This window comes from Triturus cristatus, chromosome 2_2 (genome assembly GCF_964204655.1).
Source record: "Triturus cristatus chromosome 2_2, aTriCri1.1, whole genome shotgun sequence".
In the NCBI taxonomy this organism is placed as follows: domain Eukaryota; kingdom Metazoa; phylum Chordata; class Amphibia; order Caudata; family Salamandridae; genus Triturus; species Triturus cristatus.
In genome coordinates this window covers 1,195,558,686-1,195,586,028 of record NC_140582.1, presented here as the reverse complement: position 1 = coordinate 1,195,586,028, position 27,343 = coordinate 1,195,558,686, and the positions used below count along the sequence as shown (strand labels likewise).

The following is a 27,343-nucleotide window of genomic DNA, read 5'->3' as shown; positions in this document are numbered from 1 at the left end:
AGGGTAAGTTTGGCTTAAGAACTATCATAACTGTTGATGCGAGTGCCAATGGCATAGGTGCAGTCTTATCTCAAGTACATGAAACAAAGGAAAGTACAGTGCCTTTCCTACTGCACTTTTTGACTGAGGCAGGAAAAAACTACTCAATCATTGAGCGTGATGCGCTACCAGCTGCCTGGGTAACTAATCATTTCCTGGTGTTTATTTGGGGTGAAAAAGTCGCACTGAGAACTGACCATAAGCCATTGTTACCAGTGATGGGGCTGAATAGCACAACCAGATGTTCAGGTCGCTTGGTGAGGCTGGCAGTTAGGTTACAGGAGCACGACTGTGACGTTAAATACCTGCCTGGTTGGAAGAACAAGGTGGCAGACTGCTTGTCTCATTTGCCTGATAAGGCTGCAGATGAATGCACCTTTGATTCTTAAGACGTAGTTGCTGATGTAGAGGGTGCAACTGAAGGTCTACATGGAAGTGTATCCATGGATGAGCAAAGGTTAGCAATGGAAACTAATGAGGTTCTTGAAGCAGTGAAGGAAATGCTCAGAGGTGAATTGAGAAGGGAAAGCATGCTACCAGATGCAGTTAGACCAATTCATAAGGTCCTAGAAGAGTTGTCCCTAGTAAGAAATGGCTTGATTATGCAGAAAGAAAAATGTGTGCCACCTACAGCCGTGAAAGAAAGACTTATAGAGTAAGCCCAAGAAGGACATTTTGGCAAAACCTTTACTATTAGGGGACTGAAAGACCAATTTTGGTGGCCAAAAATGGACATCCAAATGAAGGCGTGGGAGGAGAAGTGTGAATCATGCAAAAATTCGGTAAAGAAATTGAGAGTCGGTTTGGGTGTGACTGAACACAATCAGCATGTGGTTGAGGCAGAGCATTCAAGGGAGAAACTTTGTTTGGAGTTATTGGCCCATTTGTGAGCCGTACGGAGTATGAGAGGTAAACAGCGGTAATGGTAGATGTTAAGTCTCGGTGGTTAGAGGTGGTATTTATTAAATCCATCAACACGAAAGCCACTATTTCTGTGATGGGTTAAGATTCTAAAGGGAAGGGATACCCTCTAAATTGATCACAGACAATGGCACACAGTTGACATCTTTGGAAATGCAACAAATTTTGGATAACTTGGGTATTAAACGCATTTGTACCTCACTCTACAACCCCCAAAGCAACGGCCAGGTCGAGAAACGTAACCGTTTGGTTAAAGGCACCATGGAGCTGGGTAATAGAGTCGGTATTGACATGTGGAAGGCAATCAAATATATGTTGTGGGCATATCGCACTACTGTAATTCTGCTGCTCGGAAAACACCTTTTGAGTTTATTAGGGGTGGGAAGCCAGGGACTAAGTTATTTCCACTGTGGATGTTTGAGAGTGATTCCAAATTGATGGAAAAGGACAAAACTTCTTCTAAAGGTCAGAGTCTGATTAAAATCAATGATTGGGTGAAGATAAAACCTGGTCTATACTGCATTTAAAGTAAAGGAAGTTGGAGGCAGTTGGGTTCAACTGGAAAACATACAGACTTGGAATCTCAGGAGTGTGGCTTTGTTTCAGAAGGATGGGCAACGTATTCTCCCATTGTCCGAGAAGGAGGAGGAAGGTTATGGCTGGTCACTGATGGATGACGAGGAGTTTGTTAGACCCAAAGCGAGTGGTGTAAGGAGGTTCATGAATGTGGAAATGAGTGGGGGAGACTCCAGCCTGCGAGGTGTTTGGGTGAGCAGGCCCCCTGCCTGGTGGGGTGATTACATTTTTTGCTAGGTACCTTCCTTTGTTGTTTTATTTGTTCTGTGTGTCTTGGTTGGGACTATACCTCTTTTCAATTCTGTTTAGAGGTCTAGATATATGTTGTATTTTTGTGCATGTTCTACTATGTGTTATTGTTAAAAGGAAGGGGATATGTTGTATTATTGGTTTACTGTAGTGCTACATTTATGTTATAAGCTTTTGTAATATTGGTCCATGGAATCCTGTGGATGTCACAGGCCTTGGGTGGTGACATCACAGGATTCCATATCAGTTGGTGAACAGTCAGATTAAGGTGTATGGCATTTCAGACACAGGTTGTTTCTTCCATTAAACTTGGATGAAGACTTCTATGAATGGTGTTACGTTGTTTGATTACTACACATACTCAAGAACCAACTTTCGTATTTACATTTTACAACCATCCTAGCCAACATTAGCCATCTTTAGGTCAGACCTTGAACTGCCTGTAATTACCAGCTTACATACCAGCCGCTGTCTGTTTGAACTCCACACCATTGTCAGCTTGATTAAAGTTAACAGACACCCGAGACAGCTGCCGTGTGAGGACATTCACTTGATCCTTGTCAGCAGACATGCAGAACTGAATGAGTCAGACACACTTGTGGTCACCGTTGCGCGCAAAAGCAGCATGAGTCCCATATAAATGTAGAACGGATTGCGCAAGTTTGAACACTTGCACCTTCCCAAAAAACACTTTGACCCTGTCGCAGCAAAGAATGGACCCTGACCTATGCAATACTCACACCATTCCTTCGCTCAGTCCTGGTGTCAATTTTCCACACGCCTGTTGCTTTAGGCTGCAACCATTACCCCCGACCCTGGAAATTTTCAAGAATTCACACTAACCAGGGTCCGCTCCAATGTCAGTTGTCAATATGACATCCCATCCTCATCACCACTTTTCAAAAGATGGACTCCAGCTCTTGACACCGACCAACTGACCAGCTCCCTCAGGATTCTAGAATACCTAGCAATGAATTCCATAGAGCTTTGCCACAACCCATACAAACCATCTGCAGGATTACTGACATGTGCTCTTTACAAGACTGTGTCAGATACAAATTTGATAGAATCAGGCACTCAAGCTATTCCGTAACTGATAGAAAAGCTATGGTTTCCAAGGGATTCAAGAATCCCATTTAAAGATCTTTCCATCATTCATAAGACTTACAGGAACAGTGACTTTAACCACTGCCAACAACTGGACCTTCCATGAAGAACCTCTGATCAGCCAATTTATTCATTTAATGAACCTAAAGATACCAAAAATATGGGGACAGATCTATGGATATCAGAGACCCAGATGGCACCAAACCCTGAATACCTTCCTGACAGTATGACGCAACCATCTGCAAATCTCTAAAAACGGAATGTTGCGGGTTGAGCAATCAATAAGTTGTAGGATATGAGAAAAGTAGCAAATGAAGAATATCTGATAGGGCCATTGCTTTGCATGCAGGTGGACTACACAAGTAATTTCCAGACAGTTCTTATGTCTCTATAAGAAAAATGAGTGCATCCTCCCTAGTGTGAGGGATGCTCCTATCAACAAGGTGCTTTACTTCCTACCTTGATTAGTTCAGTGTAAAACCTTGGTTAGTTTAATTTAAAAATACAGTTTCTTCTAATCAGAACCTTACAAAAATTAGTATACATATTTACAGATAGAAATGATAACATATTTGTTAAAATGAGTAAAGTTTGAGACATAAAAGAAATGTTAGAAAGTGAGTGAGAGAGAGAAGAAAATTGACATAGCAATTAGCACTCAGAATATAGCCCCCACTGAAAAGTCTGTCAGGCTTTCCTCTCCCTCTCTGAATGGGAATACTAACAGTGCTGTGGCATATGTGTCTCCTAATGCTGAGTACAATGTACCTGCTACTTTTGTAGGATACCTACGGCAGGGTGTATACAGGAATCAACTCCTTCGACCAGAGACCAGAGATGTAAACTCGAGAAGCACCAGGGTTGATCCTGAACACACATAAGGGGCAGCCATACACTTTCCCGCATGTGACCTGCAGCTTCTGAACATTGTGTAAACTCAGTCAACACTGAGACTCTGACTGCCCAGAAATCTGAGAATTGTCCACTACAAGAGGTCTGTCGTCCTGTTGTAAGTAGGGCCGAGAAGCCCCGTTCTCCTTCTGAAATTTAGCTCACATTTGGAGGCTATGTTATTGGCAGCCCGCACCTTTGTGCAGTAGGAGCCCCTCTGATAGCGCATTTGTAGCAGAGAGTAGGTTTGGTCTGCTAGACCAATAAAAACAAAACGAACACTCACCAACCTGATTTCCCCTGTGACATACAGCACTACTATCTTCTTGGGGCCTACCCTGCACTGTTAAGTTGTTGAGATAAGTCGCAGACAGGGACCTTTTTGGGAACTGGTCCATTTGTCATTTAACTAATTTCTTGCACTGAATTTTAATCTTGCTGAATACTGCATTTAAAGTAATTGCTGCTTGTTTTTAAAATTTTAGCCAAACTGTAGCACTTTTCTCTCATCTATTTTACCTATCACATTCTTGGCATTCGTCATATCGAGAAGAAGACAATCTAGTCTTTCTTCACTGAGCCCCTCCCTTCCAGTATTTATTCAAGGGATGGCGCTGACGCGCAGTGGACGCACTCAGTGGGCGCACCTCTGGCGCACCAAAGGCAAGCCCGTCTGCACCCGTCCGTGTCCGGAATGCGCCCATGGCCAGAAATGCTGCCCAATTCACACAAGGGACTTGTTTCTCCAGAGAATCTCGTTTGGCACTTAAAAATAGCCCTCATAACTGTAAAGACTCCATCGATGTGGCTAAATGAAGGGGCCCAACCTGTTGTAGGAACTGTGAAACAGCTCTTGAAACCATATAAGTTAAACCGAGGGGACACAGTTTTAAATCGACCTACCTACGAGGAGGTCTCATCAATGCCCGATCACTGTATAAACACACCCACCACATTAATGATCTTATTCTAAATGACAACTTAGATTGTCTTTTATAACAGAAACGTGGCTCAAATCTTCGTGAAATTCAGATATTGTTTGTGCCTCCCCCCCCTGGACTACTGCATCCATAGACAGGATAGACCCGAACAGTGGGGAGGAGGCCTGGCAATTATCTATCGCAGTTCGCTGAAATGCTCTGTATTTGAAATATCTGACCTTAGAGGAGCAGAGAGTATCGGTTTCTGTTTCCATCTAGAGGACTCTTTGCCTTTTCAGGAGCCTTGGTCTATCAACCACCAGGCCCCAATAGCATCTTTTTAGAAAGCACAGGAGATATTGTGTGTACACTCATTCTTAGATTTGCTAATTTCACACTACTGGGAGGCATTAACATTCACCTAGACGTTCAAAGTGATCCTGGGGCAACAAAGTTACACAAACCCATAGCCACTCTTGACTAAAACAGCACATACTGACGTTTACCCACAACTCCAGTCACATATTGGCTGGTATCTGCTCAAACCTCACGACCCTCACCACTAAGGACCCGGTTAACCTCACTTGGTCTGATCATAAGCTTATACATCTGGAAATATGTATGAGTACCTGACAAAACACATAGGCCATATATGCACCAACCGAAGTTAAAGCCCAGGTGGAAGGATCTGGTAGCCCACCCCGACCTTAATTTAATAGCCACAGTATGCAAGCCCAGACTATCAGGTGACCTGACTGAAGACAACAAACGTTTCACGTTATGGATATCCACCCTGAAGGACCGTATTGCATCCCCCGGCCCACAAAAGAAACCTTGCTAAAGAAACCCTTGGCCCAATGGTATACCTAAAACTTGAAAGAAATGCACAGCCACTACAGAAAACTGGAAAGCAGATGGCAACTTAATTACAATCAGACAGAACTAACTAATTTCAAGGTTGCCCTTAAACACTACTTAAAACATAAAAATCGCAAAGAAATCTTACTTTTCTGAAATGCTTAAATTGGCCAACTCTAATCAGAAAACTATCTTTAACATTGTGAGCTCATTCTTACAACCCACGTCTCTTAGACAAGAGATTCCTCCCTCACAATCTCTCTGCGACCGCATAGAGGACTTTTTGAACAAAAGGTCCAGTCGCTGCAAAAAGGCTTTTCTTGTACCCCTAGCACCCTGACACACACCAAGATCGTCTCTGACAGAAACAGGCCCGCCCTCCGAGTCTTTCAAAACATCAGTTGAGATCAAAATCATCAGGCAACCCTGGCACTGAAATAAAGATCACCTTTTGACCCCTGTCCCCCATGATTCTACATGCTCTGAATGATACTGTCAATCCAATCATCAATAACTTAATAAATGCCGCCTTATCCTCAGTGTAGGTTCCCAATGAGTGGAAACTCATGGCAGTCAAACCTCTGCAAAAGAAAAAGCTCGCTGACCCCACCACCCTTACTAACCTCCGTCCCATCTCTCTTCTGGTAAACCTACAACTTATTACCTATCTGGAAGGAGCAAATATCCTACACCCTAATCAATCTGGTTTCAGGCCACAGCATTCTACGGCATCAGCCCTCCTGCACATGGCTGAATCCCTTAAAGCCGCCCTTGACCAGAAAAAGAGCGCTGTGTTGACCCTATTGGACCTATCATCTGCTTTCAACATGGTCTCACATGACATTCTTCTTGACCCCTTTAATATGGTATTTCCCACCTCGCCCTGGCTTGGCTAAAATCATTCCTCCAAAACCGAAGGCAAGTCATCACCCTTGGACAATACCAGTCAGCAGAAAAGCCTCTGCTCTCCGGGGTCCCTCAAGGATCTATCCTAAGTCCTGTGCTTTTTAATGCCTATATGACCCCATTGATCGACTGATATCGCCCTTCAACATTTAGACCATCTCATATGCAGATGATACTCAGCTAGTCCTGGTCTCAGACAAAAACACCACACTGGCTGAAGAAAACATCTGTCACTGCCTCGCAGCGGTTTTTCACAGGATGAAAACCAACCACCTGAGTTGCAACTCAGGAAAAATGAAAATCATTCAATTGGGGAAGGGGAATGAGTTCTGCCCCAGTCTATGGTGGCCGGTAGATAAACCCCCACCAGCCGAACACAGTAACAGCAACCAGAGATCTCGAGGTCAGATTTGATTCAGCTCTGTCATTCCACCAGCAAGCGCTATCTGTGGCAGGCACCTGTTTTCACCTGATAAAATCAGTAAAAAAGTTCTTCAATCTACTCCCCATCAAAGCAAGGCAGGCAGTTGCAACAGCCTTAATTACATCCAGAATTTACTATTGCAACAGCCTCTATGCAGGGTCAAATAAATCAGTCCGACACAAACTTCAGATGGTCCAACATGCTGCGGCCCGACTAGTATTAAAATGGCCTAGGAAATCTTCTGCATCGGCCGCTCTGGAAGCATTGCACTGGTTACCTGTCCATAAAAGAATCTTGTTCAAACTCTTGATAAATACTTTCAGAAGCTTTCGCTCTTCAGGCCCTCAGTATCTTCAGTCCAGGTTCATTCGCTATTTACCATGCTGCACTCTTAGATTCTCCAATGCAAACCTCTTGAAGCCTCCAGCATTTAGATGACTCAAAAGGAGAGATCTATTGTAGTGTTGGGCACAAAAGCCTACAATAAACTCCCCATTAACCTCGATAGTATTCAATCAGAAACCCTCTTTAGGAAGACCTTTAAAACCTGGATTGTCACTGCCCCCGACGCACTATGCAGAGGACACATCTAAACTTTTCTCTTTTAGTTTTCAATATTTCTCTGTTCGCCATGATACTCTTCGGAGTGACAGTTGCGCTCTACAAATACTCTCTAACATAACATATGGCATAACCAGACACCACAGTGCAGGCTTCTGCTGCATTTCAAATTCCACACCATCATAATCTCACATAAGAAGCACGTGGCACCTCACATGAGGCAGACGTAACTAAGAAAAATGGCAATAGACTTTGACGCCTGGTGCTTTGCCCACCCATGAGGTATCCCCCATACCTTCACACCACAGGTGATAAGGCGGGGGGGCCTAACTCGCCAGAGACATCTGGATTGTAGCCCATCCACAACTCCTGGGATATGCAACCCACCATCCTGATGCCCAGAACATATGCCCCATTGTAGCAACTAGGACTGCATGTCGCATGTTGAAGTACTGTGGGCTGGGATCTTCAAAGGTAGTATCCACTCAGGACAGAGACTTCACCGGCAACAGCAAGAGACCCTGACTTATGCTACCTACTCTCACTACCCATGCTGGGATCAGAATCAGCCAGCTAGCTGTCACCTGTCAGAGGGACCACACAAACAGAACCACAAATTCAGACTTGACTTCTATAGTCAAGCGTGATTAGGCAGTAATTTGCTTCTCTCAATCACTGTGTCACTGGAACAAAAAGCTGTCACATGGATCATATTACTCTTGTGATGTATTGGGCCCCAATTCCAAATTGCTTCCTGTATGTGACCCGCCGCCATTCTTAACGCTGATGTCCAATCATAACAGGGACTCAAGGGTGCCAGCTCTGGCCTGTCTCAGCTTATGACAAAGGTTAAGAAAAGAACCCATGCTTTGCAAGGCGTAGTTCGGAGTCCTAGCTCCAGTCAGATCTGAACGGCAGACGAGCGTTCGGTAACCGGGGCACCCTTTTGTAGATTTGGATCATCTGTTGGTTAAGTGTGGTACTGAGCTTGCCAAGAGAGATCTCAAAGCCATACGACAGGGTGGGGCCTATCTTGGCTCGTATAACTTCCAACATTGCAGCTAAGTTGATGTCGGTCAGCTTTTTGGAGAGGTTAGAGAGGCTGCCTTTCATGGCAATTTCGTGGCGATGTTTGGTTAGTGTGCCCCTTGAGTTGATATGGAATCCTAGGTACCAGTAAGTTTTGCTAACTATAATTTGAATGTTGTCGTACGACCAGCCACCACCTCTGTAGTGCTTCCTGCCAAGTATAGCCACTTTGGTTTTCTTAAGATTTACCACCAATATGTTAGTGGTGGCATACACGTGTAGGGGTTTAACAGCTGTTGCAGTCCAACTTGTGTACGACTAAAAAGAGCGAGGTTGTCAGCATGTAAGAGATTACTGCTCTGTGCGCCACCGATCCTGGGGGGATGACTATTTATTGTGTCCAGGTCTGCTGAGAGGTCAGCTAAAAAAAGATGAAAAAGCAGCGAGCTAGCCCACATCCCTGTTTCACTTCCCCTCTCGCCTGGGATTTTTCTAGATAAGTGCGATCCAGTGCAGATCTTGACTTGAATCCCGTTGTTGGTATGAAGCTGGATAATTGACTTCAATAGTTTGCCAGGTATTCCCCAATTGGATAGCTTAGACCAAAGCCCTTGGTACGTGGTCAAAAGCAGCTTGAAAAGCCACAAAGCAGCAGACGAGTGCTGTGGCAGATGCAATTGCTTTATCAATAAGAATGGATAAAGCTAAGAGATTGGTCAGTGTTCCTTGTGTTTGCCACTAACCTCGTTTGATTCTTAGGTAACAGTCCTTTTGAGTCAGCCCAACGTTTCAGGTCTTCCAGCAGCAAGCTGGCGAAAAGCTTAGCTTCATTATCCAAAAGAGCTATCAGCCATAGTTACTTAGGGGTTGATTTTAGCAGGATTGTGGATAGGCTGAATGATCGCACCGCGCCAGGAGTCTGGTAATATTGAGCTCCGTAATGAGTAATTGAACAGGCTGACTAAGTGCTTGGACCAGAAGGGTATGTTCTTTTTAAACAGGGCCTGTGGCAGGCTGTTTGGGCCTGGAGCTCCGTCCGATTTGGCTTTGGATAGAGTTTTAGCCAGCTTTGTGGGAGAAAGGAAGTCTTCTTCCGTTGAGTTTTTCTGCACGCCTTGCGGGATGTCATGTCTTTCCTGGGGAGGATTTGTCGCTGGTAATGCCTTCCACTCTTCCACCTGGAAGAATGGGAATGTCTTTTAGCAATGTTGTCTAGCAGCACATCTGCTGTTGAGCATGGCTGAAAGTTACTTAAAGCCTAAAATCAGAGGATGTTGAGCCAACACTGAGTCACTTTGCCCCACATATTGAGTTAATAGTTGTACCCCTATTAACACTAAACGCACTATGAAGTGGCCTGACCTGGCCGCATCCTGATACTTTCTTCAGTGACTTTCAGCCATGCTGAACAGCAGATGTGCTGGTAGACAACATGGCTAACAGACATTCCATTTAAAAGCCAATATATTGGGCATTGCTGAGATCTATTGGCTTTGCCAATTCTTCTTCGGTGTTGACGGGGCCTTGCTGAACAAAGGTGGGCGTGACAGTGAGAAACAGTTGAGGAGCTTTGAAGTGAAGTGAGGATGTGGAGTAACAGCCAAAGCTGCTGACTGGAACTGGGGAACCAGGTTTGGATCTCTGGGTCGTCTGAACAATTTGTGATTTTGGTCAAATCAGTTATGCTTCCCCCTGCCTACAACAAACATTGTGTCCTTGCCCGTCATCGACAGGAAGAGACAGGGCAGGGCCACCCCACTTGATTTTTAACTATCCAGCAGTGGACTCCAAAGATCGTCTCCAGAGAATGCGGCAGAGTGGTACCCGATATCCTATGGAAGGATCACTGTGAAAATCATCCCGCCTCGGCAAGTAGACTGGTTCCTTTTGGGCGCCCCCCTCATTATTATAAACTGTATATGCAGTATGCTCATGGTTGATTGATTATACTTATGTGGCCTTTAAGGGGTTTAGCCTAACGGTCATCTCTATCCATTAGTATAACGAACTCGTCTGGGTTATTATTATATTATTAAAAGGTTTGTCTGTTTGCCTATTGCCCGGCGGATCATTAGATTTGTCCAAAGGGCGGTTACAGTGCGGATTGTCTCTTAAATTATACTATGGGGAAACGCACTTGTGCTAATAAAAAGACCCGAGTCCAAGTCAACCCCTCTTCCCCGCCCCTTCCAACTTCAATTGATAAAATGTTACAATGGGCCATAGGTGCTGTTTCAACTGAAATTGAACACACTGAAAGGCTGTTGTCAATCACCCCTGAACTCTCCTTTCCAATAGTAGATTTGCCTATTCCCAAAATCACTCCTGCAGTACCTTTATCTATTGGAAATGCTTCCCCGCCCCCCTTACAACAAGCAAATGTTTCGACAATTGTAACTAGAAAGGGGGATGAGGGCGTAGGCACTCGTAAAAATGGGAAACGTAAGCAAACGGTTGGGAGGGCACCTAACAGTAAGAAAGCAAAAGTAGGGAACGAGGCAAGTGTAGAATGTACATCCAAGCTAAACCCAACATTGGAATGTACTGTTACCACTGGTATAGATCCAATATATCCACCCTGGGCTCAGACTCTATTGGCAGACCTGCTGACTCAATTTAAAGTTATTCTAAAGGAAGAAGTTGCCCCTTTAGTCGCCCAATTAAATAATGTGACCTCTTTGGGGGATTCAAGGCAAATGCTAGTTAGCACTAATACAACACAATCTACACTGAGGGGGGTGGTCCTAATTGTCAGATAGATTCTAACAGCCAGGCTCCCCTAGACAATCAGGTGACATCTAGGACTCACAACCCCAATATACAGCCGAACATTAGCCAAGACACCAGTCGTATTCCTCAGCACCCTGACGTACAGCGAGCACAAGAACGGACAGTGAATACAACGATGAGGATACCTCACTGTACGGTTGAGAATAATGCCACAATCGATACCATGCGGAGAACCCACCAAACCACCAATAGTGTATCAGGGCCGCGCACAAGCAGAGAAGAGTTGAGGAGGGAAGAGTGTCCAGTGGGTATAACGGAAGCAGCTACCCAGCCAACCATAAACCTTCCACCAGCATCATCACCCTATGTAATTATCTTGACAGGGGTCCCACTACTTAATAATACCCAGAGGGAGTCACAATTAGAACTGAGGAACAAGAGTTTGTTTTGGTTAGGAAAGCATAGGCAGTTCCCCTATGAAAGGGTTGGGGAAATCTTAATGGTGCGGAGAGTTGACTGGGTGGGACCTAGTAAAAAAATAATCCAAGGGGATTGTGTGATCATCAACTTTAAAAATCCCCAGACCGTACGCAGGCTTATAACCCATAAATTTAGCCCCACAGAGCCCCACATAGAGGTGAGAGCTCTCTCGCTTGACCATTTCTACTCTCACTGTTATAACACTGGTAGGGTAGAGGTAATCTCAGGGCATGATAGGCAGCCGACTGACCACCAGAATGCACCCTACTTTTAGACCTCTTTTTTTTAACTTGCCTGTACACAACCGCTTTTGGGCTCTGGAAGATGTGGACTGACTAGCAGGGATAGTGGGACTGGGCCACTCAAAGAGCACTACGATGCATCCGAAAGGACAAGTGGAGCCAGATTATGGGGGTAGAAGCCAGCTCTCTCACCCAGAGTTAGGCCCAGACCCGCGGGATCGGGCAGTAGCCACCTTTCAGGGGATTAAGGGCCCTGTGGGTCTATGTCATTTTCATGGACCCATATCTCCCATTTCTTTTGCCCCTCCTAATAACATTGTACACGGGGCAAACTCCCCAATTGTAACTGCATACTGTATTGATCCCCCAAGAGAAATCCTGTACACAGGTAGAAAGCTGAAGATCCTTTCCTGGAACGTGGCTGGCATTAAGGGTAAACTCTCCTGCCCTGATTGGGGACTTTTCGTGGACCAGTATGACATTTGTATGTTCCAGGAAACATGGGCAAGGGGCGATTGCACAAGGGTGGGATTTACGACATTTAATATACCAGCTGTTACAAGAGAGAGGGGCAGACCGTCTGGGGGTTTATCTATCTGGGTCGGCTCACATGTGGGCTGTCTAGCTAGTCCCCTGTACACTTCCTCCAGTGATATCCAATGTGTAATGCTTAGTTTTCCTACTAAGATGAAGTTTGCCCTTATTAATGTCTATTCCTGACATGTAAGTGTGAGCAAGGAATCACTAACCCTTGGTGTATTAAACTCCTTTATTCCCACTGTCCTGTTCAATACGAGGCTGATCGTTGGGGGTGACTTTAACTGCCAATTTGAGCCCCTTCCTGGCATTCACGATCTAATTTTTAATGAGGAGGACTCCCAGAGGACTATTCCTGACTCGCAAATCCAGCCGATCAAGTCCTGGACCCCCCTGGTACTTCAAATAAACGCCATTCTGCTAAACCACTCGCTGACAGCGTGTAATGGCCGCACAATCTCTGATAGGCCAGGGAAATTAACATTTAATAGAATTGGCAAAGCCTCTCTTCTGGATTATATCCTAGTGGAGACCAGATCATGGCACAGGGTCCTTGACTTTACCGTCTTACCACGGCATGATAGTGACCATAATGCCTTGGCATTGGTATTAAAGGTGCCGGACTCAGGCATTGCCCCGCTTAGTAGTCCCCCCATTGAGAACAGACCATTACTAACTAACAACAGAAGAAGAGTTAAGTGGAGGGTAATAAAGCAAACACCTGAGAAGCTGGGTGCTCTATATGAAGTAGTATTACCAGTTTTGCAAGAACTTTGCAGCATTTCTGCCGACGGGGATAATTTAGCCCCCCATCAACCAAGTTAGAGAACTCCATAAGAGCTTGTCAACTAAACTAGCTGATATATTTTACCCGACAGTGTGCCCTAAAAAAAACAAAAATTGTAACCCAGTCATGGTTTAACGATGAATGTCGAAAGGCAAAACGGGCATTGATAGTGGCTATCAAAGCAAAAAATAGGCTTTTAACAAAATCTAGGAGGGCTTTATATAAAGAGGCTGTTCACCAACCAAAGAACTCCTAGGAAGTGAATAAATGGGAGGACATAAAAACTGCCCTATTTAACCGGGACATGAAGGAATTCTGGGCCATAGTTAGAACAGGTACTCAGGAAGGCAATTCAGCCTTAGAGCCGAATATTCCAGCAGAAAAGTGGGCAGACCATTTTCAGGCGCTATACAAAATGGAATTCGACCCTGGCACCCATAATGGCAGCCACATCGCCACTCAAGGGGTTTCGAGTGTAGACAGCGGCCTGGTAGTTGAGGTGAGTTCTCCCTCACCTAGGTATTCTGATGGGGTGCCGATTGGGATTACCCTTCTGGAGGTTTTCAAAGCAATTAAGAAACTTCCTGCAGGTAAAGCACCTGGATTAGACAGGTTACCAGGGGACTTGTTTCGAGAATAGCCAACAATTTGGGGTCCCTACCTGTGGGTATTATTCAATGCTATAATGAACGGTATGCCAATCCCTGATACCTGGGCCGGAGCAGAAATTGTCCCAGTCTTTAAAAAGGGCTCTCCACTAATCCCTGCAAACTATAGACCGATCAGTTTGATCGATGTCACCCAAAAATTGTTTGCACGGGTACTTTTAGACCGAATCCAGGGATGGATGCAAGATAATGATATTATAAGCCCTTATCAAGCCGGATTCAGGAAGAACACTTCCACCGTTGACCAAATATATAGACTCCAACTCATATTTTGGAAAACGGTGACAATGGAGGGTGGCAGCCTCTATATCATTTTCGTGGACCTGAAAACGGCTTTTGATTTGGTGCCCAGAGACAAACTATGGGGGGTATTAAGAGATCTGGGGATTCCCTTTTACCTTCTTAGCATGCTTATTAAGCTGCATGAAGCCAATTATGCTCGAGTAAGATGTGGAAAAGGGGGAGAATTAACTCCAAGACTCCCAGTTGGCAGAGGAGTGAGGCAGGTCTGTGTGCTTGCACCAACCCTGTTTTGCCTCTTTGTCAACGCACTTATTGCCCAACTTACTGAAGTTAAGGACAATGATGCCCCCAAGTTAGCAAACTCAAAGGTTCCAGCATTGATGTTTGCTGACGACACCCTTCTGATGTCTAAGTCGCCGATGGGAATCCAGAGGATACTGGACAGTTTCGTCATCTTTTGCAATAATAGGGGGCTGGAGATTAATACCACAAAAACCAAGTTTATGGTTGTTAACCCAGCCAAGAAAACACGTCCAAATCCCCACTTAGATGGTATAGCACTGGAAAGGGTTCCTGTATTTGACTATTTGGGTGTCACCCTTACTGAAAATATGGACTGGGGGCCACAAATAGCCAAAGCTAAGCTTAAACTGGCACAGACCTCCGGTGGGATTGCTAAATTACTGAGGGAATCCACCTACAAACTGACTGGGCCTATTATTGAAATATATAAGGCACAAGCAAGGGGAGCCACGCTGTATGGGGCTGAACTTTGGGGACATTGTTCTTGTACCCTTTTGAGTAAAGTTGAGAACAGTTTTTTAAGACAAATTTTGGGTCACTCCGTTAACCCCCCTGCGGCTAGATTTAGGTATAAGGCCGATTGAAGATGAGGTTACCCTTAGACCTCTAACTTTCTGGCGCAGGATGTGGGTGACCCTGGAACTGGAGGATTATCAGGTAGAAACTAAAGAGCTACTAGGTCTTCCCGGGGCAGAAAAAAAATTGCTTGGTTTGCACATATAAGGGAAGAGTGCACAAGGATAGGCAAACCAACCCTCTGGAGTAACCCTGAAGAAACATGTTCTACAGTTTCACGTACTGAACTGGTGAGAACTTATCGCACTCACAAATTGGAAGTCATCTATAGGAATCCGAACCTAGGAGTTCTTAGTTTCTTACTGTGAAAGATGAGTATAAATTAGAATCCTTTCTGGATGATATTCTACCGTTCTCAGCAAGAAAATTATACCTCCGGTTTAGATTTAGCACCCTTCCTTTGCGGGCCTTCACTTCCAAATGGTCTGTACCGGGCCATCGTGGGTGCCCAGCTTGTGACCACCAGGAGGAGTTAGAGCTGCATGTTTTATTTTTCTGCCCAGGTTATAAATCGGCAAGACAGTGTTGGCTTATTCAGCTGTGTAGGAACATGGGGTTTGTGCATTGCCAGGAGGCATTTATAGTTTTGAAGTACGATACCTCTAAGCCCATTGTCTTTGCTGTTTCTCGTTTTTTAAACACAATGTGGCGCAGGCGTTGGGTTTTCTTGGAAAAAGAAAAAAAGATAATAATAACCACCCCAGCTGCTAGCGTATAGATTATTCTATTGCGTATAATAAGGCGAATGGAAAAACTTTTTTCATTCTTTTAATTGTTTTAGATTTTTAACCATGAGATGATTATTTTTAAGTGAGACATTTTATGTATAACCCTCTCCAGGCATTTTTTTAATTGCACCGATTTTATCAAATTTCCTGTGCATTGGTTGGTCTTTGCAATTGACTCGTTTGCTATTGTATTCATGCCTGTGTTTTTTTTTTTTATTTTTTTGTTTTTTTTTAAACAAGACCTTTATTGCAGACTCACACAATACACAGCTGACAGCCTACAACCCTTCGGGCCGGCCGCGGAGGATGTACTTTGCAGTTCGTTAGTAAGCACACAGCCAAGTGCCGTCAACCCGGGGGTACGGCGGCGTTAGAACAATGTGAGTGAATCACAGTGTCAAGGAGGATATTGCAGGACTCCTTTTTTCCTTATATTAATCCTAAACATAGAACTATTGCCAAACTGGTGAACAGCACCCAACAGCCGTATTACCCCCCCCGCCCCCCAAACAAACCAGGTCATCACGTAGCACCATAAGTCGCCTATCTACTAATGATGTGACTACCGCACCCCATCCATTAGCACCCGGAGCCACCACAGCGTTAGGATTTAAAGATCCTCTGCGTCTTCCCGCCCCTCGGGAGGAGGCTCGCATATGCCCCCCCTGAAATCATTCCAGTTGGACCACACTTCCCTCCACTTCCGGGGGCATCCTCTCGTTATATATACAGTCTTTTCCTGCAGCATACACCAGTCCATGTCGCTGTGCCAATCCGACACTTTGGGTGGGAGAGGACTGCCCCAGAGCCTCGCTATGTTCCTCTTCGCCACCATTTGTCCGAGCGTCACCCAGAGCCTCCCTTCCGGTGACAGGTCTGTAGGTTCCCATATATTGAGGAGGCACCTCTTGGCCTCCGGGCGAATCTCCACCTCCCATACCTCCTCCATACACTGCACCACCCTTCTCCAATAGCGCTGAATCTTAGGGCAATCCCACACCATATGGAAGAAGGTACCTGTGCCCCCACATCCCCTTCTGCAGAGTACTGAGTCCGCCCTCCCCATCGTGTGTAGCCTAGTGCAGGAGATATACACCCTGTGAAGGATCTTAAGTTGGATAAGTCGCAGCCGGGCTGATATTGCGACCTCACGGGGAGAAGCCAGAGCGTAGAGCCATTCTTCATCGTCTATCTCCAGCCCATCAGCGGCCCATTTCTCTCTAAGAGGCAGAAGCGTGTCGGGGGGGTTGTTAATCAACTTTTTGTACGTGAGTGATATGGCGTGTTCCGGGAGGTGCCCATCTAACAACCTATCTTCAAGCGGGGAGGATTGTGGTATCTTGGTCTCCGGTGGGATGTTAGTCCGGAGGGAGTGTCGCACCTGTAGGTATCGAAAGTATTCGGTGTGAGCTAGCTCATATGTGTCTTGCATTTGGGCGAATGTACGGATCCCCGTAGGGCCCCAGATATCCTTGATTTGGGAGATACCAGTTAAGTCCCAATTACGGAACCCCTTGGTGCGCCCCAGGTTGCCCAGCTTGTCGGAGGCCCACAGTGGCGTGGCCATCGTAAGGACCCCTGCCCATCCAAGCTTCCTCTGGGCGACGTGCCATACCTGTACCGAGTGACGGGTAGGTCCGGTTAGTGGACGTATACCCCGTCTGGAGTAGAGTGCTATCTCGTAGTTCCCCCCGGGAAGCAGCCATCTGTCCATGCCGTAGGCGGGATCGTTCCCGTCTCCATATGTACCCTGGTTGATCGCGGACAGGTGGGCCGCCCAGTAGTATTTGCGGATGTCAGGGAGGGCTATACCACCGTCGTACCATCCCAATGTGAGTTTGGCCAGGGAGCTTCGGGGCGACCCGGCCCAGAGGAGGTCGCGCAGTGCGGCCTCGATGGCCGCGAAGTAGCCATTGGGGACTAAATCTGGATAATTTTGCAGCGCGTACAGAAACCGTGGTAATGCTAGCATCTTGAATAGGGCTGCCCGGCCCAGCAGAGTCAGTGGCAGGTGCTGCCAGGATTTGGCCTCCCGTTGGAGCCGATCGAGTGGCGGCTTGAGGTTGCGCTCGTATGACAGAGCTTTATTGGTGGTGATGTAGACTCCTAGGTACTTAAACCCTTCCACTGCCACATTAATGGGGCACTTGGCCGGGAGACGCGGAGGTTCTCCCCGTAGGACATATAGGTGTGATTTGGCCCAGTTGACCCGGAAGCCAGAGTTACGGCCGAAGATAGCAAGTATATTGAGTGCCACAATTATGGACCTGCGTGGTTTGCTAAGGTAGAGGAGTATGTCGTCGGCGTAGAGGGAGATTCTATCCTCCCATCCCTCTGCCCATGATATACCTGTAAGGTCGACCGCCTGCCGTATCCAGGCCGCGAGTGGTTCGAGGGAGAGGGCGAAAAGAAGGGGGGAGAGGGGGCAGCCCTGCCGGGTCCCTCTCTCCAGCAAGAAAACCTCGGACAGCTTGTTGTTCACCAGCACACGCGCCAAGGGTTCAGCATACAGTAGGCACACCCACCCTATAAATTGAGGGCCAAAGCCCAGTTTGCGCAGGACCGCGAACATGTATGGCCACTCTAGGGTGTCGAAGGCCATTGTGGCGTCCAGAGAGACCACCACCGCGTCCTCCTGTAGTCTGTGGCATTGCCCCAGCACGCCGTTTAGCCTTCGTATGTTGAGGGCCGTGTTCCGGCGGGGCATAAATCCCGACTGGTCTGGGTGGACCAACGAAGGCAGCACCGATTTAAGCCTGTTGGCCAGTGTCTTCGCCAGTATTTTGGGCTCCGCGTTGAGGAGCGAGATCGGTCTGTACGACGCACACGCATCTTTAGGCTTCCCTTCCTTTGGTATCGCCACTATGGTCGCAACACGCTGATCACGGGGCAACATCCCCCTCTCCATACTGTGCTCGAACATGGGTTTCAGATGCTTGCTAACAGCCTCCGGCTGGAGCTTGTAGAGCTCAATTGGGAGGCCGTTGGGGCCGAGCGCCTTACCAGGACGCAGTTCTACTATCGCCCGCTGAAGTTCGGCCTCAGTGAGTGGACTGTCCATAGCCTCACGATCGTCATCCGACAAGGAGGGCATACGAATGTCTGTTAGGAGGTCCATGGAGTCCTCCTCCGGCCGGTCCGACTCACGCCTGTAGACCCGCTGGTAGTGTCTCGCAAACTGTTCAACTATTTCCCGAGGTTCAGTAACCACCGTCCCGCACTCGGTACGAATTTCAGGCACCACCTTACTGGCTTGTTGTTTTTTCGCAAGCCAGGCAATAAGTTTCCCGGCTTTATCGCCCTGATCGTAGATTCTACCCAGCTTGTGGCGCGCCATGTTCTGGGCCTCTTGAGTGACTGCTTCTCTATACTCCGCCGTCTTCAACTGCAGTCTATGCCTGGCCTCCCCCTCCCCCTCCCCATCCCCCACCGCCTCCCCCCCAGAACCTCCAATTCCGCCTCTAGTGTAGCGACCTGCCTGCACCGCTCCCGTCGCCTCGCCGATATGGCCGAAAGCGCCTCTCCCCTAATCACGGGATTGAACGCCTCTCATAAGGTGACGGGGGAGTTCACCGAGCCGAGATTCTCTTCAAAGTAGCGTGTGATTGAGGCGGATACCTGCTTTCTGGTGTCCTCGTGTTTAAGGTGCCATGCGTTTATTGGCGCTAAGCAGCCCTCCCGTTGAGTCCCGAATGTGATGTGCGTGTGGACTGGTGAGTGGTCAGAAATGCCTCTGGGCAGGTGTGCTGCCTCACGTACCGTCATGTCGTGTTGTAGAATAGTGAGGATGTAATCTAAGCGCGAGAATGAATGATGCGATCCCGAAAAGAAGGTAAAGTGTCTGTCCGTTGGGTGGAGCAGGCGCCAGACGTCCACGAGCCCGAAGGCCTCAAGAAAGTCCGCCAACCACTCCTGCCCCCGAGGGAGATCTCTGGGGGGCTGTCTATCACGGGTTCCCGACACCACAGCATTAAAGTCCCTTCCCAACACCAACTGACCCTCGGGGAGGGAAAGGAGAAGAGTGCCGAGCTCCGCGAAGGCCCGGGCTTGGAGGCCAGGCGGGATGTAGACCGAAACTAGGTTTAGCGTGCGGCCCTCCCAGCGGCCAGACACCGCCGAAAAGCGGCCCTGCGGGTCTGTCCTGACTAGGGCTATGTGGAGGGGCAGCGCTCGCCGTACCAGCACCCCCGCCCCCCTAGAGCTGGAGGTGAAGCCAGAGTGGGCCGCCAGAGTGTAGCCGTACCTATTGAGGGCCCGACAGACGTTCCCCATCATATGCGTTTCTTGCAGTAGTACTACATCAGGCTGGCGCCGCTTGAGGAATTGCAGTACTATGGTGCGCTTGAGTCTATCCCCCAGTCCGTTGACATTCCAGCTGAGGACCTTCAAACTTTTTTCATATCTCTCAACCATTGCTGTGGCTTGTTTGGGTGCTTTGTCCCACCACCCCGGCAGTGCTGCCTACCGTAGGGCAACATGTTACGTGTGACCATAAAATTCCCCCAAACTCCCCCCTCCCCCTGGTTCCCCCCCAAAAAGTGCGAGGAATGCCTACAGTCAGAGGTCTGGATGACCCTACGTGCCACCCTCTTCCCTCCCCTTCTGTCCCCAACATCCCTACCCCCCCTTGCCAAAACAACCCCCCCCTCCCTGCCCCCTGCTCCGTGGGTTCTGAACTACCCACCACCCCAATTAGCAGAGCGCCTGTCGCCCAACCCTGCCCCAGTGGAGCCCACTGAGGAACTCTACGTAAGAAGTTCGTGGGCCAGCCCCCTCCTGACCGCCTGTCCGTGGTGCCCCAGTTCGTATAGTCCTCAGGCCAACAGTGCATCATCTAGTGGTGAGCTTGGCTCACAAGAGTCGGGCAAGCCCTCCCACTGCCCCCTTTTGCAAGTAAGTCTTAAAGTCAAAGAAACCTTCATACATTACTGTCCGACGGCTTCTGGTCGAGCTCCCGTGGCTTCAATGTGCTGCGCTGTCTCTGGGCGAGCCCCATCGGGGACTGTTTGAGCGCGAACGCGAGGATCTCTGGCTCTGCTCCCCACCGTCCACTGGTCCTGCCGTTGAGCCCGGGGAGGGCTGCCTCACTCCATGCCCCCGTGCGCCGTCCCGCCGGGGGGCCGCCGCCGATCGTGTCCAGCCACTCCTGCACCGCCGCCGGCGAAGTGAAGAAGAGGGATTTACCGCCTGCGATGATCTTCAATTTGGCGGGAAAGAACATCATGTACCGGATCCCACGATCTCTCAGCGCCGCCTTAACCCCTTGAAAGGAGCGCCTTTCCTGCTGGACCTGGAGCGTGAAGTCCGGGAAGAAGCGAACCGTGGCCCCCTCGTAGTGTAGATCGCCATGTTGTCGAGCCGCCTGGAGAATTGCATCGCGGTCGCGGTAGTTCAATACTTTGGCGATAATGGTGCGCGGGAGGGCCCCTGGTTTAGGTTTTGGGATCGGAGCCCTGTGCGCCCGCTCAATAGTGAAGAGCTTGGAGAGCCTCTTGGGTTTAAGGTGGCGGAGGATCAGATCCTCCAGAAAGAGCTCCACACAGTCCCCTTCAAGTCCTTCCGCCACACCCACTACGCGTATGTTGCTCCTCCTGGCCCTACCTTCCTGGTCGTCGAGCCGTAGGGCCATCTGCCGATGTTGCTGCACTAGCTCAGTGACCCTGTTCTCGAGCCGCCTCTCCGAGTCCTGCAGGGCCTTGATGTCCGTTTCGTTGGTCTTGGACCGATCCGTGGTTTTCCCCAAGTCGGCCTGAAGCAGGTTCACCTCAATGGTGATCTTGTCCATTTTTGTCTCCAGGGTCGTCCCCAGGGTTTGTATGGCGGCCATGATAGATGTCAGGGAGGGTTCCGCTTGCCCTGCGGCTTCCTTCGTGGGTCCTCCCGGCTGCGGCGTCGTTTTGGCGACCGTATAGTGGTCGAGCTTGTTCGTCTGGGTCACGGTGCCCCCTTTAGGCCTCATTGTCGTTCCGGTGCCCCTGGAGCCTTGCGGTCCTCACTGGCTAGGGCTCCCACTGATATGTGCCAACTCCGATCCTCACGGCTGAAGTCTGGGCGTAGCCAAAGCTCACCGAAACACGGCAGTAGGCCGCCCAGAGCAGGGGGTGGAGGGGGGAACCCCAGAGTGAGCAGGCCGCCACGATACGGGGTCCACGACCACAGCCCCCAACGCCGTAAGCTCTTCTGTGTCCAGGCTGCCCAGCAGCGGCCCCCCCGCGGCAGCCCGTCCTCCGCTCGCACACCTGCAGCAGTAGTATGTCACCGGCCGTCCCCCTTCCAGTCGGGGCCCTCAGCCGGCCGCAGCCGTCGCGGCAGCCCGTTTGTTCTCCCCGGCGTCGGGGTCTCCAGCAGTGCCCCCAGGAAGTCCGGGTCCCACGGCGCCTCAGCGTTACCTGCGGGCCGCCGCCCCCGTCCGTCGCAGTCACTCAGGGCGCAGCGCGCCTTAGGCCGAAAGCCAGGGCCTCGATTTTGGCCGGGAGCGGCCACGGAGTTCCAAGGGCGAGGCGCCGAGCCGCCGCCGCCCGTCGCGGCCGCCGGATGGGGTCGTCAGTAGCCTGTAGGAGTCCGGGAAGCCTCTCCGGCTGAGCACTGGGCCCGAGGAAGCTGGTGGGTTCGCTGGGTGATCCCTCCAGCACGGATGGACGTCGGATTTAAACGGGGCATCAACGGTCCCGGCGGAGCTCCGGGATCAGGCGGCCATTCAGTACGGCGCCTGGCCACGCCCCCCATGCCTGTGTTTTTTATTTTTTTATCATCATTATTGCACTTGCACTTTTCTGAACCAATTGGCTTGCCCACTGGTTAGTGCGGCGAAATCTTCTTCCGCACTTTGATTCTTATATTTCCGTTGGATGTGTCTTAACCATACATTGTCATGATTTGGATTATATTGTTACGATGCGGATTGTATTGTATGCAAACTTTTATGGTCTTAAAGACCGAAATAAAGGTTTTTGAACTGAACTGAACTGTAATGTAACTGGAGGGCACTTAAAGCACTCCAGTACCATTGGCTGGGGTTAGCATTATGGCAAGACGGAGAACAAAACGAGTGCTCCAAAACCATCTGATCATGCTAACAAGAAAACAAATAAAAGCACCAGTGACGATGGAGGCAGTGGGGGAGGGTCAAGAAGGGAAGCAGGAAGGGATAGGGAGATGGGCAAGCAATGATGGGAAAGGACAGGAGGAAGCTGCAACGAAGGGGGGAAAACACTTAACTGAAGCAGGATCAGCGTCTAAAAGGAATGTGTCATTTCCACTTAAGACGAAGGGCTTTGTTTAGAGTAGGGTGGAGATGGAGACCCTGACAAAAAATATCAGGTCAATATTTAAAACAACCCGCACATAAAATAAGGTCCAGTGGTAAGTGTTGCTTTTATCACTTACTGCTAAGTCCTTGAAGGAACTATTGTCACCTGTCGTTTTTCACAGCAGGGTGCCATTAATTGTGCCAAGGGGTGCTTGTTGAGAGGGAGGATGTTGCATTGTTAGGATGAAACAATGATGTTTAAGAGCCAAGAATGCATGGAGTCAGTTAGTTTAACCCTGTTATTGCCATCTGTGCATTTTGAAGACTTCCTGCAGGAAGGGTGATTGAAGTGATGGCTTGTGTAGCAAGGGTGTAACTGTTGGATAAGGAGGATGTTAGATGACATGACATCATACTTACGAAAACACGGAATTTAAGGGCGAGGTGCTGTTCCTGTTGTCATAGACCTGCTGTGCCACGACCTCTGGCAGCTTGGAGATGATCTGCCCGGCATCAGGCTGGAAGTCAAATGTCACGATGCTCTTTATAGTTCTGTCTCTTGTGAATGCCATGAATTTATAGAAGTAACCATGTCCCAGCTTTTCGGCTCTAAGCAGCCATTCGTCGTCCACTGAAGTAGGAGGAGATGCTGTGAGCATGTTCCCTTCTGATTTAGAGGCACACCAGAGCCTGCCATCTGGACTGAATGCCATCCAGTGACTTAACTCACTCCATCCACTGCCTTGGCCAATGGTCTGGCTTACCATAAGCCATTCTTCATCTGGACTCGTTGGAGGACTATTCTTTACAAATTTATCATCGGTCACGGCATACAACATTCCCTCAGGATCAAAGAAGAGCGCGTGAAACGCATCCCATCCTCTAGAGCCAATTTTGGTCGCTTCTGTGAACAGCCAGGCAACGTTTTCATTGGTCGGTGGTGGACCGTTGTAGAGTTCACCGTCATGAGTGACGACATAAAGCGTGCCATTGGGGTGAAAGAAGAGACGCTTGAATCTCTCCCAGTCGGTTTTCCCTACGCGCTTTGCATTGACCTCGAACCAGTTCTTGGATGAACTCGAAGGCATTTCACCCATATATATCTCAGAGCCTCTCACGACATATAGTTTGCCTTCTGGACTGAAGGCTGCATGACTTGGATCGCTCAGATCTCCCATTTTAAGAGCTCTGGTGTTGTAATCGTCGAGGTAAGCTGCTGGAGGCAAACCCGCCCTGCATGTGCCTTCAGTGTCCACACTGAACAAAATCAAATCTGAAAAAGAGTAGAAAAATATTGTTATTTGCACCTGATATTTGTTGACAAAAAGATACCAAGGTACCACAATATACTATTTACAATGTTGTGTCATAGACGTGAGTTGGAGATCACCAGGGGTAGCGGCTACTGCCCATGGCTTACCCTTTGGTACTTCTGAAACTGCTCTGGCAACCATAGGCTACAACACTCCTTTGTGTTCAAGCAGTGCAGTACTCTATGAGAAGTACATTTAGTCACACAAAGAACTGCAATACTGGAAAAGGCATCTATATTGCTTGTTATTTCTCCCTGACATATTAGAGAATCAACATCTGGCCCAGAGGATTGTCACCTTAGATGTTGTATCTATGTCAATTTTTCAAAGAACTTGACGATATCACAGTTCTTGGAAAGATAAGGTCTGGCAACAACAGTGTTAAACTACAGACATGACAATGATTTTGCAAAAACAGGAAAAAATGGCGATGTCCAGTGTCCGAGACGGAGAAGATGGCGGCATCCATGATTGTTGTATTTATTTCTTAACATGCATTGTGCATGCGTTTGTTGATATGACACATATTGTGAATCACTGCACACACTTGTTGCCCACATGCTTGTTGCCAGTCGTGCTTCTTTCTTATTTAAATGTACACTTGCATCTTCTGAGGGGCATTCCACGTTCTGCCATTCGGTACACTGAACAGTCATGGGCATATGTAGAAGGACATCACACTTTTTCTTTTTATCACCTTATTTACAAAGTGCTGCTAACTGCAGTTAGCGACACTTTTCCCATTGAAACATGAATTTTTAAGGTCGCCACTTCTGTTTGCGGGAGTTAATGAAAATGAGATGAAAGGTGGGCGTTCCGTGCAGAAACTGCCGCTAACCCCACATCACAATATTTACAAGGAATTCCTTGTATGGTGCAAAACCCAAAAGCCTGCCTCTAACTCCAGTTAGAGGCCATTTTCTAAGACCAGAAAATAGCTGATCTTAAAAATGGTGCAAACACTTGGGGCCTCATTTCAGAAGGTTTTGGTGCTGGACAGAGCTGCAAAGAATGTTGCTGCGCTGCCCTGCGACAAAACTATAGGGCAGGAATGCACACCATTAATAAGATAGGATGCATTCCTGGTCCTCATTGATTAAAAGTGATGCATCACTGCGACAAAACAGCTCTGCAACACTTTTCACTACGCCCTTCTTGAGATACCATGGATGCGCTGTTTTCACTGTAAGGCACTCCATGTCGCAATTAATGACAGATACGTCTGAAATCCTGACGTATCTGTCAGTGATAAAGTCATGCATTGCTGCAGTTGTGTCACAAGCATGATGCAACTCCATCAATGCACAGGGCCAACCTATCCCTGTGGCACTGCGTCACCCTTACGCCTGCCATGAGGCACGCGTAAGGTACTGACGCAGTGTCGTCCTACTATTGATGCAGTGAAATCTGATGGATTTCACTGTGCCACTCCCATGAGGCATTGTTGTATGGGAACGCCCACCCTGAATACATCATACCTGATGCAGGTATAATGTGGTACAGGACTTCACAAGGTCACACAAGGTCACACATATGCCTAGATGCGTCACTTTGCAAATAGGGCACAACATGGTGCAAGAATCACGCTGCAAGCATGTCAAGAGAATGGCGCACCGTCATGAATAAGCCCCCTCCTCTTTTTCCCCTACGTTGGCGCACAATGGCTGATATGTGCCAACGCAGGCACCCTTGCACCAAGGGTGACTGTGTTGCAGAGTTGATTGATGTTGTGGCTCCATCTCTTCTTGAGACATGTGCAGGTGGGGCTGGCTAGTGGAGGGCTTGAGTGAACCAGTTGGCCTTCTTGGAGTGTTGTTTGCCTGGTATGTTCATGAGGGGTGCCAGGTTGTCGGCGCAGTTGGAGATCCATTGGTGGAGGTTGCACGCTGCATTGTTGGCGTCTGTAAGCATTGGCTGAGTGGTGGTCCAGAGGGAGTTGATGGGAAGTTCTTTAGTGGCCTTGATCCAGCTACGACAAGGGGTGACAAGGATGGCTATGGTGTACAGTGCGCGTGGTGATGGCTTGATGTAAACAATGATGGTCGGTAAAGGAGAGTCCTGTGGTGTGGCTGTAGTTGAAGTTCCCGCTGGTGGAGAAGACAGGCTCGAGCATGTGCCAGGCTTTGTGGGCTGGTGCGATGACTAGCTACTTGAGTCCGATGTTGGCGAGGTTCCCCAGGAAGGGGGTGGTGTTCTTGTCACTGTGGTTGTCCAGGTGAACCTTGAGGTCTCCGAGTAGGAGGTAGTCAGTAGATGGGAGAGCTTGGGGTGTGATGCGGTCTGCAATGACATTGGTGATTGGGGATTTATGGCCCGGGGACCTGTAGATGAGGGTGCCGCAGAGATGGTGTTGGGGTTGGTGTGGATCTGCAAGTGGAGGTGTTCCATGGTTACCGTTGGGTCATTAGAGTGCGTAGTCAGTTTAGTGTGCCTTTTTTAGACAATGGCAATGCCTCCTCCTGTCCTCTTGGGGTGGTCCGTGTGGGTGAATTTGTGGCCATTGTGGATGGTGATGGCGATGTCCGGTCCGGAGCAGAGGTTAGTCCAGGTTTCTGAGTAAAAACCACAGGGCTAGCGGAATCCCACTGAGACAGCACCGGATTTAAGAGTGACTCAATATAATAATATGGTGAAAGAAATTATTTATTCACCAGGAGTGTGCACTGTTGGTTAGCACCCGCCAGCACAATGCTTTTCCAATACTTGGAATATACATATGAAAAAACACAGCACCAAATGCACCACTCAATTTATATAATACAAATGAGTCCAAATCCTCAAAGTAGTACGTATTCCAAAAGGTTCTTCTTTATTGTTTAATTTGAAATGTGAATTTTTTGACAACAGCAAAAGCAGCCGACGCGTTTCGTCCCACTTTGGACTTCTTCAGGGCTAAAATCGTAGGTTGAATGATAAGCACATATGGTTATGATTAGCTCAAAAGAGTCTATCACGATCCAATCGGAAATAGTATATCCTTAGTATGGGATCACCGTCCTGTTTAAA

At 48.2% G+C, this 27,343-nt stretch overlaps 1 protein-coding gene across 1 annotated transcript in view; it reads right to left on the bottom strand.

The window, feature by feature from the left end:
• LOC146863373 (uncharacterized) overlaps nt 1-27,343 on the bottom strand; it is a 187,461-nt gene that overhangs the window by 110,805 nt on the left and 49,313 nt on the right. Inside the window, exon 2 of the mRNA XM_085642802.1 lies at nt 23,445-24,297. Coding sequence (XP_085498928.1) covers nt 23,445-24,297 — 853 coding nt within the window. The remainder of the gene's footprint in view (nt 1-23,444; nt 24,298-27,343) is intronic.